This window comes from Lucilia cuprina, chromosome 2 (genome assembly GCF_022045245.1).
Source record: "Lucilia cuprina isolate Lc7/37 chromosome 2, ASM2204524v1, whole genome shotgun sequence".
NCBI classification, from domain to species: domain Eukaryota; kingdom Metazoa; phylum Arthropoda; class Insecta; order Diptera; family Calliphoridae; genus Lucilia; species Lucilia cuprina.
The window spans coordinates 44,605,272-44,626,585 of NC_060950.1; the positions used below are offsets into that span (position 1 = coordinate 44,605,272).

Here is a 21,314-nt window from a genome sequence, read left to right on the forward strand (position 1 = left end):
TTCTTATCAAGTTTGTCAGTTCAATTCCTGACAATTCAGTTCAATTTATGAATAAAGTCCAAACAAATTTAGAATATAGGTATAATAAAAGTGATATAAAACATAGTAACATACACTTACATTCACATAATTATTAAAGAAAAAATTATATGTTTCAATTTTAAACAGATAGGTCCGATAGTGGTCTAGGTGTATTTCTTCGGATTTGATGTAATATATATCCTCCTATCAACCTAATCTAACCGATGGAAAAATAAAAATCGAAGCGATTTTTGTTACAAAAATAATTTTTCGCCTGCGACGCTCCTTTAAACCTTTACAAATATTTCATCGATTAAAACCTATTCTAAACATTCAATTATTTTAAATTAAAAATATAACATCGTTTCTAGAAATAAACGTGTGACTTTGGATATATTTAAATAAAGACCCTTTGTTTTTCGACGTTGCGTCGTGTAAATAAAAAAATATGAAATCTTATTTCTGAAACTATTGTTCCACATCAAATGGTGTTTTTGAGAAAATCAATCCACAAAAAAATCTATATTTCTAGTTTAAGCCTATATCCGTAATTAGATTTTTGTTTTCGGATCCAATAACATTTAAAACTGCTTGATTCTTCATGTAGATTAATTTAAAAATATGAAAATAACAATATATAAATTTTTGCATAAAAAATACTCAGCATACAAAACTACTCGGTTAGTTTAAATACAACATTTTAAAAATTGTTTTCTTTTCATTATTTGGGCATAAATGAAATAAAGTCTAAAAATATTCTGTATAAAATAAATCCCAAATTTTTGCAATTTTATTTGGGAATTATTTCATAATGAAATAATTCCCAATAAAAAATGAATCAAACGCCAATTTTTGATTTTTTAAAATTTATTGGTACTTATTTCAATATCCTAATTGGGCGTTATTTCATTGGGAGTTATTTCGTGTCGCCGAAATTCTATATTCTATCACAATACTCGTACTTTTAAGCCAGTTAAGCGTTAAGGTAATTTTCTGAACCTTATGTGGGGGTTGGGTCAATTATGGACCGATCTTAAAAAAATTCGGTGGAGAGGTTTTGGCTCTAAGAAACTAACTTATATAATAATTTCGTTTATAATAGATTTATTTATTTCAAATTTCATCGCTATAGAGTATTTTTCTGAAGGGGACCTTATAGAGTGGTAGGGTCAATTATAGACCGATCCACATATAATTTGGTAGAAAGGTTTTGTCTCTAAGAAACTAATTGATATAATATTTCATTGCTAAACTCGTATTTTTATGCCAGCAATTAGCGTTAAAATGATTTTCTGAAGGGGACCTTATATGTTTTTGTTCATTTGTATTATGAAGGTAATCGCTTTTTGAATGAAATCTTTTATTTAAATAATGATTAATGTTAATTATAATAATCTGTTCATATTATGTCGTTGAAATTGTATTACTTGTTTAATGATATTTTATATTGTAAAAACGTGTCCACCGGTAATTGGACTGATTTCAAGAATAAAATCATTAATATGTACATATGTATTTGTTTTTATGTATGTATTTATGTATGTATGTATGTATGTATGTATGTATGTATATATGTATGAATGAATGTATGTCGATATAACTGTGTATATTTATTATAATCGATATATCGATGATTATCGACCTATAATTCTTGTACTGGTTGACATATTAATTATTAAAATATAGTTTAAATATTTTTATAGTTTCTGTATGACATAATACCTTGATATATTTTTTTTGTTGTTTTTTTTTCTTAATGTATTACAAAATAATCTTAACAACTTTTTTTCAAAAAAAATATAATATATAATAATCTTTCACATTATAACAGTGTGATTTTAATAATTTGTAAAGTAAGGCCATATAGGTCCACTTTTTCGGATATACCCCATACAAGTGGACCTCCTGGAAACAGCTTTAAAGGGCATAACTGCTTTAGAATTACGAGTATAGCGATGAAATTCGACATAAATAAGATTCATTTGAGCCAAAATCGTTCTACTAAATCAGTCCATAACTGACTCTACCAATATAAGGTCAAAAATGACTTTTACACTCGTTACGGGCCTAAAAATTCGAGTATAGCGATGAAATTCGGTATAATTAAGTTTCTTACGAAACAAAACCTCTCCGCCAATTTTTCTTAGGATCGGCACATAAATGACCCTACCCCCCATATAAGGTCCAATTCAGAAAATGACTTTTACACTGATTTCTTAAAAATACGAGTGAAGCGATGAAACACGTAACTTTCTTACGGACCATATAAGGCCCCCCTCTGCAAATGATTATAGTGCTCATTACTGACTTAAAAATATGAATGTACTGACGAAATTTGACACACATTAGTTTAATACTAGCCAAAATCTCTCCAACAAATTTAGGAAGTATCGGTAAATAATTTACCCTAACGCCCATACAAGGTTTCCTTCAGATTATTAACTTAACGTTCATTTCTGGTTAAAAATTCTAGTATAGCGATAAAATGTGATACTAGTAAGAAAGTTTCTCGCGAGGCAAAATCTCTCTACTAAATTGTATGTGGATCGGTTCATAATTGACCCTACCCACCCCCATTATAAGGTCACCTTCTGAAGTACTGGCTTAGAAATTTGAGTTATGAAATGCGGTTATGAAATTCGATCCGAATTTAATGCGGAATGTGTCGGTAATTTACCATACCCAAAGAAAATTACGAAAATTACTAGTACAGCGCTGAAAATCGACATAAAAACATGTATACTAGTAGTTCTTCATTCCGAATTTAATGAGGACTGATCTATAACCTTCAGATACGATTTTTTTTTAATTTTGCATACAAACGAAATCTATATACAAAATTTCATGAGTATCGGTTCATAATTGACTCATATAAAGGTCTTCTTCAGAAAATTACTCATAAATTGAACTAAAATATTTGGTTTTTTAAAATTAATATTTTGTTAGTTTAGAAGAGCTCTATATTCCAAATATCACCCTGATGTTTATACTGCATACGGTTTGATGGTGGGTATATGAGATTCGGCACAGCCGAATATAACACTATTACTTGTTTTATTGTACAAGTTGTGCAAAAAACTTTTACTGTCCGTCAAATATTTTTATTTTTTATAATTATACTTATTCATATACCATAACATTGGTTAAAACTGTTTAATAACGACGCTTGGGGGTATTGGGTTTTATAATCAAGTGGAATACATTACTGTTGTTTGCTATCAACCTAATTGGTGGCTGTGAGGTACATATACACATCTTTGTTTTGATTTATAGTTGCCGCCATTTGACCAGTTCAGATGTTCTCGTAAGCTACTGGTTCTAAAAATTTGCTTCAGCCTTAACGTATGCTGCAATTCCTATGAATAATAAACGTCCCAGGCAGTTTTCACCAGAACAGCTGATTGAGAATAAAAGCAAAAAACCCTCATTCCAAAACAATAAACAAACGTCTGAAGCCATGGAATTTAATCAAAATTATGAATTTTTTTGGGATATACTTAATAGTGTGCGTCAAGGAGAGTGTTGCTGTTAATTCTATGAATCTTAACACCAATGATGTGAATACTCAATAGCAATGCACCATTATTTGCAATATTCTATCGTATAACGTTGCTAGCCTTGCGAATAGTATTAATTATGAAAATGTTTTCACATTTTTAAATAAATTTGATATTTTCTTTCTATATGAAACTCATGTCCTATCAACCAAACAAAATGTATTTTCTAACTTTCTATTAAATTACAATTTATAATGGGTTGATACTGAAATAGTGCTGGACGGGTGAAAAGTGGTTATTTAAAAAAGAAATAAAAAATATATTTAATTTAAAATTTAATAATATGGGTGGTCACAATGTTGTTCTGTCATCTACTATGTATAATACAATCTTTCACTTTACTCCATAATACAAAAATTGTACTAACTCTAATGCAGACTTTGATAATTTTAAAAACTTTTTAAATGTTTTTTGTCCTACTAATTTTTGCATTCTTGGGGATCTGAACTGTCGTATTGACCTAGAGAAACATATATTAGACCGGAACTTACATACCTTTTATGGTGGTAGAGGCAATTCATTAATAGATTATTGTATATGATCGCATAGTTTTTTAACATTAATCGACAACTTTGAAATTACAAATAAACCGTATTCAGATCATTTGCCGCTAAACCTCAAAATTAAGAATCTTTCGCATAATATGGACCCAGCTTCTCCACCTAAAAATAGAATACACTGGAACAAAAAGCATGCTACAAAATATGCTCAAAATTTAAATAAACTCTGACTTCTACCATCCCGTGCATAATATACCTGTTGATGATTTACTGTTAAATTTAAAAAGTAAAATATTAAATGCTGCAAAGAAACCTGAACCATTGTTTTATTTTGATCCAAAACAAAAGTGGTTTAATTGGAGCTGTGCTCGTTCTAGAAAAAAGATGCTTGATAATTAAAAAATATTTCACGAAAAACGTTCAGTTGTCAACAAAACTAACTATTTGTCTTCAAAACGCAGATTCCTATCTGTATGCAATATCAAACTCAAATATATTTTTGGATTCTCCATTTGAACTTTGTGAACTGGTTTCTGTTTTACAAGGTCTTATGGATAATAAAGCTCTAGGACAAGATAGAATCAGCTATGATTTTTTCAAATATGACCCCGTTAACTTTATAAAATATTTATTATATACTCTAAATATACTTTTTTTAAGGAACGGATACCAGATAGCATTGAAACTGCAAAACTTGTCCCACTCCTGAAAAATGTGATCCTACCAATCCTGCTAATTGTCGTGGTTTATTATTGATTGATACAGCCTGCAAAATATTTTACAACATTATTCTAAATTGTATTACTGACTGGATAAATAAATTCCATATTCTTATTGAATTTCAAGCTGGTTAACATAGTACATTTAAACCGTATTGTTGGTAAAAATACTTATGCATTTTTTTATTTCTCCACCGCATTTGATTTGATTCCCAGAAATTCATTATTTCTGGGACTGTCATCAAAAATTATAAGAATACTCCAAAACTCATACGAAAATACAACCAGTCGAATACTTTATAGTAACAATCTATCCAATTACTTTAATGCTAGTCGTGGTGATAAACAAGGATGTATTTTAAGTCCAAATTTACTTGCTTTATACTTGAACGATCTTGCTGATGCTCTCCCCGGCGTTGAAGTTGAAAACTTTACAGTTAAAGTAATGTTGTACGCGACATTGTCATTATATCCGACTCGTCCCCTGTGGACTTGTGGTGTAAATGTAATCGAAATCGTAAACTCATATAAGTATCTTGGTATGGACCTATGTTACAATTTATCATTTCGGAAACATCTGGAACAGAAATTATTAACATCAAAACTGGCAATTACATCTTATTGGTCCAAATATGTTAACCATCCCAAAATTGCAATTAAAAATAATCTTTAGTTATACTGCCCATTCAATTATATTCTACGGGGCCCAAATTTGGGGGTACAAGAAGTATGATGTCGAAAAACTTTTACGTTACTTTATAAAAAAGATCTTGTATTTGCCTAGCAACACACCAAACTACATGATTCTTCTAGAAAATAGTCTTAATTCGTTTTTTGTCGATACCTTAAAACTCCGTTTCAATTATGTTAATAAAATATTAAACATGCCAGATAACAGACTGCCTCATAAAATTGCAAAACTTATAATTGACAAACGAACATTATGGGCAGATGTGGTCAAACCTGTCTATTAAAATAAACTTTTCACCAGCCAATGCATCAACGCCTATAAGCTCATATTGTAATACAATTTCTTGTAAGAGCAAGAGGTGGCCTTTTGGATAAATGCTAGATCTTTTAGGAGTAATAATCTAGGCCTCTGTACTATTTGCAACCTGGATGCTACGGAGAATACCTTTCACTTCATTGGTTGCTGTCCTATTTTCAACGGATTTAGATCAAAATATTTTAATAAAAGTTAATTAAATATATTTGAAATAATAAGTATTCTCGCAGCACGGCAATATTTAGTAGCAATGTTATTTAAATCTGTAAAAGTTTAAATATTTTTAGTATGACGACTGATAAAAATGTGTATTTTGCGGCAAATGCTGACTAATATAGAAGGAAGTGAAATTGTTGTTTTAGATTACACAGACACATTAAATATGATCTTTTTAGCTTATAAAAATGTGTGAATAAACAAGTTAGAGTGCTATATTCGGCTGGACCGAATCTTAAATACCATCCACCAGCTTTTGTATTTATACATTTCTAATTTATCAAGTATTTGTAGAAATGAGTATATTCACGTCTTAAATAGAAAAATCCCAAGATTTAAATTTATTACAATTCCAAGATTTATTGAACATTACAAACACTCTTAGCAATCTTTAGTAATTTGCATGTATGCATTTGCGTGAAAGATTTAAAGATTCTCAAAATACGTATATAATTTTGTTCTAGACAAATTGATAATGCAACTAGTTAAATACGATTAAAGCGTTTTTAGAGGCTGGACCTAGTATTGAAGATATGATCAATTATAGACCGATCGTAAAAGATTCCCCAAGCTAAATTTCTGTACAAAAAACCTACATTTCAGTCAAATTTTGTATCATAATTTAGTAACGTATAATGTGTTTAAGTGCTTTTCTGAAGGGAACCTTGTATGGGACCAACCGCACCCATGAATGAACCGCTCGTGAAAAAAATCTATCAATAGCTTTATTTGGTAATGAGTAATGTGCTTTCAATATATTTTTGTAAAAGGACCAATTATGTATATAAAGATACAATTTTTAAAATTCTGTATCTTATCATTATTTGGTATTGAATATTGTGAATTTAAATGATTTTCTGGAGGGGACCTAGTATGAGAGCTATGACGAAATATGGACCGATCGTTAAACAATTTTATAGTGTAATTTATGTATGTATATAAGAACAATATTTTTTGGTGGGGGAGCTTGTATGGGAGCTATGACCAGTTATGGACTGATCGGAAAAAGGTTCTGTGCATATATGCAATACTTGTACCAAATTTTTATATGGATATCTTAGTTAAGTAGTGAGTTATGTGCGTTTAAGTGATTTTCGGGAGGGGACTTTGTATGGGAGCTATGACCAATTAGGGACAGTAATATTTTTGAGCATATGAGCAATACTTTTACCAAATTTTATATGGATTTCTTGATTAAGTATTGAGTTACATGCGTTTAATTGATTTTCGGGAGGGGACTTTGTATGGGAGCTATGACCAATTATGGACTTATCGGAAAATAATTTCACAGTAATATTTTTTCTATATGAGCATTACTTTTACTAAATTTTGTATGGATATCCCAAATTAGTAATGAGTTATGCACATTTAACTGATTTTCGGGAAGGAACCTTGTATAGGATCCATGACCAATTATGGACCGAACGAAAAAAAAACGTTCGCTGAAATATTTATATGCATATGGGCAATACTTATAACAAATTTTATATCGATATCTTAATTAAGTAATGAATTATGAGCGTTTAAGTGATTTTTGGGAGGAACCTTGTATGGGAGCTATGACCAATTAGGGACCGACCGGGAAAAAATTTTACAGTAATATTTTGTGCATATTTTTACCAAATTTTATATGGATTTCTTGATTAAGTATTGAGTTAGACGCGTTTAATTGATTTTCGGGAGGGGACTTTGTATGGGAGCTATGACTAATTATGGACCGATCGGAAAAAAATTTTATAGTAATATTTCTTTATATGAGAGCAATACTTTTACAGAATTTTATATGGATCTCTTAATTTAGTAATGAATTATGTGCTTTCGGGAGGGGACCTTGTATGGGAGCTATGTCCAATTGTGGACCCATCCGAAACATTTTTCCTCTGAATGAATTCTATTGACAAATGATTTTAATATGTAAAATTTGTGAAGATATCGACATTGCGACGGAAGTTATTATCAAAAAACCCATTTTCCGGGAATATGTACTTTTGTATGGGTAAAATTGGTCTATTTGTTTGTCTTAGATTTAACGTGAGCGTAGTTTAACCAGACAGACAGACGGACATATCTAAATCGACTCAGAATTTTATAAGGATCTAGAATATATATACTTTGGGTCTCAGATGAATATTTCTTGGTGTTACACACGGAATCACCACTGTTGGTGGTGGAGGGTATAAAAATTGCAAAAACTAGTATTATTTTAGCATTATCGGAAATCATTAAATATCACTTAAACAGAAGGTAAATGATAAATGTTATTCTTTGAGAAGTACTTCGTTTTATTTTTGCTGGGATGTTTATAATCCTATAAGTTTTCCGTAATATCGTCGTCTGTTCGTTTAAGTGCTCTATACTCCATTTTGACAATTTTGAGTTAAGAACGCCACTACAGGTTTTCAATCTAAAAATTTTAAAAATCTGGATTCCGTTTTCAGCTATCTCGTCTGGTTGCTGAAATATATCGTGTCTATTCTGCTCTATAACAGCCATGCGCAGAAAGAGAAACTGTTATTGTAGTGGTGAGAAAATACTATAAAAACACTTAGAAACAATATTTCCTAATTACGCTTGTTATAATCAAGTTATATAACAAGTAAAATGGTAAATTTTGCAGATAAAACATGTCCAAAAAAAAGAAAAATGTTTATTTCTTCACAAAGATTAAATTTTTAAATATAAACAGTCTTATGCAAAAAAAAAACCTTATTATGACCTTAAAGTGTACATTAGTTAACAACGACTTTTAGCTTAATAATCCATTATTAAAAAAGTATATGCAAAAACAGTATTTTAACTAAAATACATTTTAATGTTTTTTTATATTTGATGCTGGCAACACCATTATTTTATTCTGTCAATATTTTCATAATGTTGTATATGAACGATTATTAGTTCATTTGGTATTCGTGTCTAATATTATTTTTTTATGCTTTTATATAAAATAATTGTATTTAATAACATAAAAATGGGGTTGTATTTGTTTATTTAATAAAAACAACGTATAAATCAAATAAAACAACTAATGTAATAGCAAAATTATATTTTGATTAAAGAAAGTAATCGAGTAACGTTTTCTTTAAATTTGCATTGATATTTTACACATCACTAAACTATTTTATAAACAAAATTTATGTTTTTGGCAAAAAGAAAAGAAAAAATATGGAGACAATTAAATTGAGTGTATCCATATTGTTTTTTATTTATTTATTTTTTTTATAATTTATTTAAAAAATTAACACAACAATATTTTTCACAAAACGTCAACAGTTATAAATTGTAATACAATAATGACATTTGACTTTAATATAGGTTTAAAGTACGGTTGAACCATTATTAACTTTCGTATATTTAACAATGGTTTACTACAGGTATTTTAAGCTAATTATCGTTTTTGGATATACTTTTATCGAATTTAGCTTAACAACGGTTAGTAAGCATGTTGTAAGTTTTTTTGCATAAGACTGAAAATGTTTAAAAAAGTATTAAAAATATCGTTATTATGTATTTTTATTACTATGCATTTCTAAAATGTTTTTGGAGTGTTTGAGTTTTTTGCAAGTTATTCTCTTGTTTGCAAATGATGTTGTTTTTACAAATTTTGTTTGCAATTTCTGAAACGAAGCGACCGGCGCTGCGAAATATGGCCCCAGGAAAAATAACCCCAAAGTAAAAAACGAAAAATTTCCCCAAAAAATATACAGGTTACAAAAACACGAAATTTTTTTTATTTTTTTTGGGTGTTGCTGCACTTTTCTTTTAAGGCTATTTTTCATTTTGAAAGAAATGAAAAAAAACCCAAAATCGTATAATGAATAAAGGCCCCAATTTTTTTCTTTAGGGCTATTTTTCATTTATAAATTTCGAAAAGTATATGCAATTTTTGAAAATGAAAAATTGCCCCAAAAAATGCATACACAAATTTGGGGTGATTTTTCATTATTACTATTAAGCAATTTTTGTTTAAATTTCAATTCAAAATAAGTGTAAATTTTTTTGGATGCTTATTTAACAATATTCGTAAATTATTTTAGAGTAATTTTTCATTTATAAATTTCGAAAAGTATATGCAATTTTTGAAAATGAAAAATTGCCCCAAAAAATGCATACATAAATTTGGGGTGATTTTTCATTATTACTATTAAGCGATTTTTGTTTAAATTTCAATTCAAAATAACTGTTAATTTTTTTGGATACTTATTTAACAATATTCGTAAATTATTTTAGAGTAATATATCTTCATTCATAAAAGTGTTTCCAAAGTGTGAAGTGATAATATAAAGTTTTGAGAAATTTATTAAAGTGAAATGGAGTGTGTTTTTTCCCGGAAAAAATTGAATTCAAATCTTCTTTTCGTAAAAGATGAAAATATGATTTATAAAAAAAAATCAGTTTATAAAAATGTTAAAAAATTTGAATGTTGGCGAAAAGACTGCAAGGCTAGAGTGAATTATATGCCAAATGGAAGGTGTGAACCTACGCGGAATAAATTTCCTCATAATCATGTGCATGAAGAGGAGGAGTACAAAAAATTGTGTGCTTTAAATATGATAAAGAGTGAAAGTGCTAATATTGCAGGAACACTTGGTGGCGAATTAAGCGCAATCAGCACTGTAAGAACAGCTTTTAGAAATGTAAGCAAAATGTAAGTATAAATACATTTTAAAATTTTCCAGTTTTTCTTTTGAATAAATTATATATTTCGACTTAGATTGCAAAACGAGACTAAAGGTATTGAATTTTCAAAAATTAGAAGAGGGCTACAAAATATAGTTTCAAAAAATTATGTGTCCTCTCCACGAAATGCTTTAGAAGTTGTTGAGGCATTTAATTTGCAAAAAGTGTGGGAAAATTTTGGGCTGTCTCGGGACATAGACGACCCCAAACCCTTTTTTACAGCCTGTATCGATGAAGGAGACTTTTCCTTCTGCATTTTTTCATCCCAAAAAAGTATTAATCTTATTAAAGAAAATACAGTAAATGCAAGACGTACATATCTTATGGATGCCACTTTCAAAATTGTTCCACGTGGATGCTTTAATCAGCTTTTAATTATATATTGAGTATTTTGATGAAGTAAGTACATCTGGTTTTTTAATTTGTTATATTTATAATCTTTTTTTTTTCTTGATAGGTATTTCCTATATTTTTCATCTTAATGGATAAAAAAACAAAGAAGGCTTACGAAGGTGTGTTTCAATACATTAAACACAATATCTTTGATATGGATCCCGCAGTTTTCATTACGGATTATGAACATGCACTAAGAAATTCTCTTAGAACTGTGTTCCCAAATGCAAGAAATGTTGGTTGTTGGTAAGTTTATTTTAAGTCATATGTCATATTATACTATTTAAATATATATAAAGTATTTACTTTGCATTTTTTAGTCGCGCGATAATAAGCAGTCTCTATTATTGCGCGATTAAAATATCCAAGGATAAGTCCGTCAACTCTTCCCTAAAAATATTATTGTAGTAAATACTTTTGCAAATTTAAATCAATCAAAATGCATGAAAGACTCAACAAATCATGTAATGCTAGAGATTGAAAAAAAGTTAGTTTTTTGGGATTTATTTCAAAATCGCGCCATTTTAAATTAAATCCCAAAAAATAATCTGTAATCTCTTATTCAAAATTTAAAAAAAAAAAATTAGGTAAAATATTTAAAAAAAATTAAATAATCTGCAATCTCGTATTCAAATTTAAAATTAATCGAAATGCATGATAGCCTTTTGTAGAACGTGTAATGCTTAAAGATGAAAAAAAAATTAAGTAAAATAATTTGAAAATCGCGCGATTTTCAAATTATTTTACTTAATTTTTTTTTCATCTTTAAGCATTACACGTTCTATTAAAAGGCTAAGTAGTAACACTAAAATGGAATATTCTGTAATACTTTAGGTTTCACTACTGCCAAGCAATTCGCAGAAATATTAGTAGCCGAAAGCCTTTATTGCAGTATATTAGAAGTTCAAATGTGGCAAGTACAGTGTACCATAAAATAATGGCGCTTCCACTACTACCACCAACATTCATTGAAGAGGCTTTCTCTCAAATTAGGACTGGAATTGCTCTAATGGATAGCGAGAATAAATTTATAAGTTTTTTAAAATATTATGAAAAAGAATGGTTAAAAAAGGTATGAATTAATTGTTTCAAATTAAGATTTAGTGATATATGTATGTATATTGTATATTTACCACAGGTTGGATGCAGAAATTTATGTATTTATAAACAAAAGACCCGAACGACTTCCGCAGTAGAAGCGTACAACGGTGTATTAGGAAAATGCATCCAGAAAAATGGAAATTTTTTCAAATTTACAAAGGCGATACGCAACGAAGAATTTTTTAAAAGTAGGAATTTCGCTACATTGGTAGATAGTGGTGGTCCTGTTAAAAAAAAGAAGAAAAGTCATTGCTGATAAATATACGAAAATTGATGAAGGCACTAATCTTTTAGATTCAGGCAAGATAACAATATCTACTTTTCTGTCCCGAATTGTACACCGAAGTTATGGTATATGCACTGATATGATACCAATTGAAAATATTTTTGAAGAAGAATCCGATTTAGAGGAAGAAACATCGGAAGACGATGAAATGGATAATGAATGATTTGTTAATGAGAGAGAGTGTGTTGTTTGCAAAGAAGAAATTGCAAACGTGGTGCTGATGCCTTGTAAACACTTAAAGATTTGTAGTTTATGTAAAATCAAACTTTCAACAAATACTAATCGTTTTAATTGCCCTTACTGCAGAAGAATAGTTGAGGAATGTATGGACGTATTCATTTAATTATTTTTATGCATTTATTTAAGAAATATTATTGTTTTAAAGAAATGTTTTTTTATTTTTTAAGAAATATACATATTTATGTTAATAATTATTCATATTTATGTAAATATTATGTATGTATGTATATAAATTAATGTCTTTATTTCTACCTTTTATTGTTTAGAAGAAATGTTTTTTTTTTATTTTTTAAGAAATATTATAAATTTTTACATTTATAATTAATTTTATTGTTTAAAAAAATAATTTTTTATTTTTTTTAGAAATATTATCCATATTTACGTTAGTAATTATTTTTACCTTAAGTAGAATTGTGAATTTATTAATTTAAAAAATGAAAAATTGATAATTTCTATATAAGTCATAAAATGATATGTCTTTATTTCTAAATTTAGAAGCACTTTTGCTGCATATATTTAAAAAAAATTAGGGTGACATTTCATTTACAAATGTGGGCAATTTTTCATTATGAAAAATTGCCCTAAATTTGGGATCACTTTTCATCTTAGCATTGGGGGAATTTTTCATTTATTTTAGGGTTAATTTTCATTAAAAAATTGGGCCTTTATTTCATAATGCAATATTGCCCCAAAATTGAGGCCATTTTTCGTTTATCACTTTGGGGTCATTTTTCCCGGGGCCATACTTCCAAGCGCCGAAGCGACCTACTTTGTTGAATGGTGTCAAGGAACTAAAGAAAATTTTTATAATTTTTACGCTCTTGCTATGAGTTTTATTTACGATCGGGTTATGTACGTTGCAATTGCCGAAAATCTTCGTAATTAGAACAATATGAACCCATAATGCTGCTCTATATCCTTTAAAACAGAACTTTTTTTATCATTTTGTTCTATAGAGCAAAATTTTAATAAAAAATTTGAAACTGATTTTTGCTGGAAATTTCTAATATTTTTCAATATATTTTTCTGTTATAAGTAATTATTTGGAGTTCTTTTTTTTTGTATGTTTTGTTGAAAAGACATTCTAGAAAGAAGAATAATATTAGATTTAAAATTAATTAACATAAATCTTTAAAAAATGATTTTATCACCATAAAATATAACACAAATAATTTTGAATCGTTCAATCTAATTAAAAAAAAATTGATTCATGATTATGTATAACTTTCATACACAACCCATCATTTATATACATACCAATAAACTTGGACATATTAACTTAAATGTCGCCATACTCATAAATACACAAAAAAACTTTCAAATGTACAACAATCATATTACTGACCCTTCCGATGATAATAAAATAAAGGTTCACAACTCCCATATAAAGCCGATATCCGTAAATTATTTTAAATTTTTCCATAAATTTATTAAAAAGATGAATTTTTGTGCTTTTTCTACCACTAAAAATCACTTTCTACCACGTAAAAAATCACCCAATTGAATAAATTGCATTAATGTTACATCTTTTGATTTACAATTAGGGGATTCACACGGTCGTCATGAAGTCATATATCATAAAATAATAACACGAAAAAATGTGACTGCTCATTAGTTACTATGCAATTTCAAATTTGAGTCAGCTAATACAAATATATAATTTACAAATATTTTTAGTAAAAATGGTGAAAGCATGTCAAAAACAGGCATATTGGACATTAAAATTGTTGATTATACAATCCATTCAAGTATATAGAACCTTTTTTAGGTCACTACTGGATGCTGTATACAAGAATGATAATGTTGATGCTTCACGCGGAAAGATAATTGAGGCCATGTTATCTCCTATTTTTAATAGGGATAGGGGAGGAGTTGCTATAGTACTGGGCGAGGAATTTAGATATAGGAATCTTAACATGCGGCGACTTTAACGCCCATCATTCGTCATGGGGGTATCTATGGATAGTCCTCGTGGACGGAAAGTGCTTGAATTTTTGGACCGTTTCGGTTTAGTATTATTGAACGATGAACCTCCTACGTATTTTGGCAGGAGCACCTCGACCATTGATCTGACGACTATCTCACTTAGATTCCTAAGAGACAGACACTGGGTAGTGACCAATATATCGTGCGGACTTTTTTTGAAATGAAACCATTATCCCTTACTAATACGAATTTTTATGTCCCAAAGATTATATCCAAATCTCTTCTCAATAACAAAGTTTTGAAAATTTTGAACTCTAATGTTTTTCAGGCCTCTGAATGCAAGGATAAGATTGACAAGTTTGCTCAATTATTCTACAAAAATTTTACGCGTAGGACAAAACGACAACATAAGGCTCCAAACCTTTGGTGGGCTTCTTGTAATAAGGCCTCTGCTGAACGGAAATTGTTCTTACTCAGATATTACAGGAAAAATTTCGAAAAATATAAATATTTCTTTAGACATACCAAGGCATGTGAGAATATTGATTATAATATGACAGTTTCTGAGATTTGGATGACTATTAAGTGTTTCAAGGGCTCTTTCTCGGAAACAAAATCTGGATTTAGGGAATGTGTCTCAAAGGGATACTTCACCCGGTCTAGACGGCTTACTTAACGGACATTTAAAGCGGATATCAGCTGGAAAATCAAAAGTCATGTTTTTTTCGGGCCCGAGAAAGAAACGTCCATTGTTGGCCCCTTTAACATTAAATTATTAACCAATTGACTATGTTGATACATTCACATTTCTTGGTTTTACATTTAATAAACATCTTAGTCTCAAACCACCCGTGGAATCAGTTCATAGTGGAATTTGCGCTACCCTGATATTTTACGATCTCTGTGCGGTGTCTCCTGGTGCTCAGAATCCCATTGCTTGATTAGGCTATAGTCGGACTTATTAGAAAATTAAAATATAATTCTCCTCTTTTGTTCGCCTTCTCAGCATCATGTTTTATAAAATTAAAAAAAATCAATGGAAGGCACTACGCACATCTTTGGGGGCCATGATATCACGCACACAATTGGGCTTGAGCAAATTACTAATATTATTCCACTTTGGGAGAGATTACAATTTTTGGCAGACAAGTACGCTAATAAACTTCTTTCTGGTACTGATAATCCCGCTCGTGATATATCATTAAAACTATCGCAGTCTACCTTGGTTTCACATCCTTTTACATCCATGATAGAGTCTATGATCAGAAGTTATGTTATAGTGAGAAACCCTCGTCACCCTCAATTTTGCGTCCCTTTGTATGGACCAGTGGTAAGATTTTTGGATGTAAGGAAGTCTTCTTGTAAATCGCGCGAGGTACTTGGAAAATTGGCAAACTTAATTGAGGGCCATTGTCCTGGGTATAAGCTAGGGTATTCAAACGATTAATCGTCGATCGGTTAATCGATCAATTTTGGACGATTAAAATGAAAATTTCCAAATTTCAAATAACGAATAAACCGAATAATTTATATCAATTAATATATTAAGAAAGACTTATTATTTAACAAATTTTATTGTTAATATCTTATGAAAAATATTTTTGTAATACATTTTTTCTTTATTATTTCTTAATTACTTTTTTTGTAATGAATAATATTTATTGGATGATTTTTATAACAATATTTCAGAAACATTGTAATAAGATGTTTTGATTAACTTACTTCTAGAATGGGTTCATTCAGAAACATTTCAGATTTCTATTAATAAATAAATCAACAAAATAATGATATCGCCTTTACTTCTACATCCAGTTTAAGGATAGTGTTGTGTTTCTAAAGTATTTCTATTAAGTTTTTAAGCAATACATAGTTATACACTAGTTCATTGGAACGTATGAATTCTGGAGTTCCTTGAAAAATTTTAAAAGCGTAAATTTAATAAACTTAATTTCTTTATATAGAAGACTTTTTCACACGAAAATAAATATTTGCTAATATTTAAAAAAAATCTTTATAGAATTGAATTTAAAGTGAAAAAATATAATTTTGTTTGTTATAGGAAAACAAATTATTGTAGAAAAGAAATAGTATTATTATTCGATTAACCGAATAATTTTGAATTATCCGATTAGTAATCGACCAACTTAAAACCCCAAAAATTTATTTGTCGAATAAACCGAATAGGACAAAAACCCAAATAATTGAATACTCTCAGTGATCTACACTGATGGGTCTGAAACTGACAATTATGTAGGTTCGGGTATATGGCTATCGGGGCTAATTTTCCGCTGAATTCTAAATCATTGGGTTTTAGGCCTCAAGCATTTGCCATACTTTCAAAATGGTCCTACTACAGGATTACAACAGAGTCCTTATTATCTCGGATAATAAATCAGTACTGCAAGCGCTAGCGGGTCACCCTTACATTTTTCAGATTCGTAAAGAATTATTGAACCGCAGAACTGATAATAAACTTCTTACGGGTACCGGAACATATGTGACGAGAAACGAAATAGTGGATTCTGACTCGATCCCAATAATAGGAGATAAATTCCTCCGATAGGGCAAGATACATCGTTACATGGCAGGATAATTCGGAATATGAGACATTTATTTTGGCTCTCGCAACACGTCGGTATTGTCCCACGGTTTAGTGGGAAATCTTTGGGCGAATCATTAATTGTGTTTGTAAATTGACTCATGATTAATCATACAAGATGCAAAGATCACATCAGTAGAATTGGTATCGGGGACAAATACCTATGTTCCTGTGGAGAATACTAAACAACTGAACTGAACAACAGGCCAGAATTGATATCTAAGCTGAATAGACTTAATGTAAGAACATTGGGCCCTATATGCATTTTCTGGGAGGAATTTCTTCTGTGTATATTATTCCTTATTTATTTTTGTGTATATGTATACACTGAAAATATTCATGCCTAATATACACGAAAAATTTCGTACATTGTACGAAATACAAAATACCCAAATAATTGAATACTCTAGTATAAGCTGATCAACACTGATGGGTCTGAAACTGACAATTATGTTGGTTCGGGTATATGGTTACCAAATCTTAGAATCGGGGCTAATTTTCCGCTGAATTCTAAATCATTGGGTTTTAGGCCTCAAGCATTTGCCATACTTTCAAAATGGTTCTACTACAGGATTACAACAGGGTCCTTATTATCTCGGATATTAATCAGTACTGCAAGCGCTAGCGGGTCACACTTACATTTTTCAGATTCGTAAAGAATTGAAAATATGTATTATAATTTTAAGAAAACAAATATTTCTGTGGAAATACCTATAAACATTTAAGGTGAGTCTTAAAGACTCATCGATATCGTTTTAGACCAATTTATATATATTTTATATTTTACCCATAAGAGCATAAGGTATTTTTTTAAGGGCACATTTTACTCTTTTAATGCAAATTTGTATGTGCTTCCTTTTAATACCCTACACCACACAAAAAAAGTATGCACAATTTGTTAAACAACCGTTTGCTTACATTTAATTTCGATTTTTATTCACACAGAAAGAAAATATTTTTTAACAAACACTTTATTGAAATAAATTAAATTTTCAGTAAATATTTATTACTGATTCAATGTTTTTGTTTGATTTTTACTTTTATGTCAGCATATGGAATACAACAACAAAACAAGTTACTAAAGTTAAATGATATAATTCTTATTTGACTTTAAGATAACATTTTATGTATAAGTGTTTCAGTTTTCACAGTACAAAATAATAATTTCTAGAATGTGAAATAAAAGAGTTGTAAGTATATAAGTACATTTTAAACAACATTTTTTTTAGATTCAATAAAAAAAGATAGAAATTTTGTGTATTATTATTGCCAAAATACAATGAATAATTAATGTGTTTCAGATAAAATAATTGTGGAAATGTTGTAAATAGTTATTAACGTTTTTCGTAAATAGTACATTATTTTAATGAGAAAATCCTGAGATTTTAAGTACTTGATTTTATGAATTTCGTGATAGGTCCCATTTAATTAAAAAAATACTTGGTTTACACTATAGTGGGAAGGGTTTATGCTAATGTTTGTAACGCACAAAAATATTGGTTCTACATCAGAGAACCAATTTTTCTCGCTCACGCTCAACACTAATACATTCTAAAAAATTTTAAAATAATTTGATTTTAAAATTGAATAAAATTGTGGACAAATGATTTATATTTTTTTCTTATCTTGTAATTCCAAATTTAATTTATTTAACATAGATGTTGTATCAAAAATGCTAGATCTAAGATAAACTGATCTTTTAAAATCAGACATATTTTTTGTTTCGGTTTCTATGAATTGAAGCACTTCTTCTCTTAACTCAAATAACTTATTTAGGCAATCACTACGACTTAACCACCGAACTTCAGTAAACATTTTAAGATCGTGGTGAGCAGCATTTTTGTTTTTAAAAAAATTAACCAGAGTCACGTTACCATGAAAAGTTTCAAGTTGATTCAAAAACTTTGCTATTCTTGTCTACGCATCTTATACATATAACGAGTTGACAAAGATCGTTAATATCTGTACTTTCATCAAAACAAACAGAAAAAAGTACAGTTTTATTATTTTTCTACAATTTTATTATTTTTCTAAAGACGCCTCCAATTGATCAGTGCGCCGAATAACAATATTGCGTGGCAATGGAAGATTTTCGATAAATTTAAAATTAACTTTCTGAAAACATTTTTTTTATTTTTTTAACTAACTCCTCATCAGAAAATGGTCTACCATGCTAAACAATATCCAAGCTTATTAAGCTTGATAACTCAATTTTCAACATTTTATTTTCTAAAGTTTTTTTCATTCACTCTTTCAATTTTTTCAAATAACTTTTTTTATTTTTACAAAATAAATTTTCATTTTCCCCATTATATTTATCCATATCACTATGAAAAGGACAATAGTGCCTTTTTAAAGCATATTCCCTACATTCCTTCAATGTTTTATAACACAAAATACATTGAGCATCACCAAATGCATTTTTTATTATAAAATGTTTTTCATATTACTGGCTTTATGTTTTTTAATAGGACTCTGTGACTTATTGTGTAACATTTTATCTATCGTGCAGTGCTATATTTGTGAGTTTATTATATTTACCATTACATTCAACGAGTTTTTCAGAATGTACTGCATCATCAATATATTCTTCAGGAATGACACCCTCCGGGGATCTAGAACTGAAAAGAATTAATATTTAATTATTTAAATAAAAATATTATTTAACAAGTAAGAAGTTATAGTCGGGCGAGGCCGACCATATAATACCCTACACCTGTTTACATAATTTTCATAATTAAGCCATTTATTGTTTAATAAAACTGTGGGTATTAAATTAAAATTTAGGTGGGCCTTTTTTTGGGGCTAGGGTCAAATGAGGCCCTATAATTATATAGTTTATGAGGTTTATGAGTCTTCAATAGGCCTCGTCTACGGTACCATAGAAACGTGCCAAATTTCATTGAATTATCTACAAAATTGGGACTTGTAGTTTGATTAAAAGTTTACAAGCCCTAATCGGGGGGACAGATGTATGGGGGCTTGGTGAAATAATGGACCAATCTTAACCAATTTCAATAGGGTTCGTCCCTGGGACAATAGAATATCAAAATGTTATTTAATTATCTTCAAAATTGCGACAAAAAGCACAAAACCAATATACCCTCCCAACTAAAGTGGTATATCAAAAAAATCAATTTTTTCCAAAAATGGCAAGGTCCAACCTATAAATATTTGTAGTCGAGACAAAAATAAGACACGTGTATCGGCGTTTTGAAAGTTTACATCTGAATTTCATTTGAGGGAGGATTAAAGTTTTCCAACTCTGACAAATTCTTATTGTTAATCGGCATAAGAATACCTGAAAAGGATCTAACTATGACAATCGTTGAAAATAAATTGCTAGAGGAATTTGAAAAATAAGTTTAAGAAGAATAATAAAAGCATTGTGTTTCACTATTGTCGTGGTATTGGTCATATACGAAAAGATTGCTGGAAATTTAAAAATGAAAAACATTAGAAAGCTAAATTGGCCGAAAATGAAGAAAATAATTGGTGTTTTGTTCTTAATGGAGAAGAAGGTGTGTGGGTAGTTGACTCAGGCGCAACTTGTCATATTTGTAGCAGTGAAAGTGATTTTACAAATTTGGACAATTTATAAGAGTCATAAAATAGCTTATAACTATATAATTAACAACGTATAAATGTATAGTTAATGAGTAAGCAAAGGCATTGATACCATCGTTTATTTATGTGGTAAATAAAGTAAAACACAAGTACATATAACTCAAGTAAGTATATTGGGATTGCTCCATTACACATCAGATATGCAGTTCTCAGTCAACAAATACGTTATCCTGTACTAAATTTTTATTTTTACATTTATTTAAAAAAAAAAACCAACATTAACGCGTATAAAAACTTTACTCCAGGGTAAATTCAAGCAATATTTCCTAGTAAGTAGAGAGAAAATTGTTCAGGTTATTTATGTAAAATATTATTGAGAACATTTTTATAGAATCAAGTGTAATGGTCTTTTGCGGGATAAACCCTGGGGAATGAAAAGATGGTAACGCTAGTCTTGATGGTGATGCCTGGCTAAACCGATAGGTGGGCGTGAAGTTCACCATCTA

At 29.4% G+C, this 21,314-nt stretch overlaps 1 protein-coding gene across 5 annotated transcripts in view; it reads right to left on the bottom strand.

Annotated features, from left to right (window-relative positions):
• LOC111677301 (insulin receptor substrate 1) overlaps positions 1-21,314 on the bottom strand; it is a 348,759-nt gene that overhangs the window by 76,739 nt on the left and 250,706 nt on the right. For all 5 annotated transcript variants that reach the window (XR_006940087.1, XM_046945311.1, XM_046945309.1 and 2 more), the window contains exon 7: positions 19,783-19,862. Coding sequence is in view for 4 of the 5 variants with exons in the window: in XM_046945311.1 (XP_046801267.1) it covers positions 19,783-19,862 (80 nt within the window). In the remaining variant the exon portion in view is untranslated. The remainder of the gene's footprint in view (positions 1-19,782; positions 19,863-21,314) is intronic.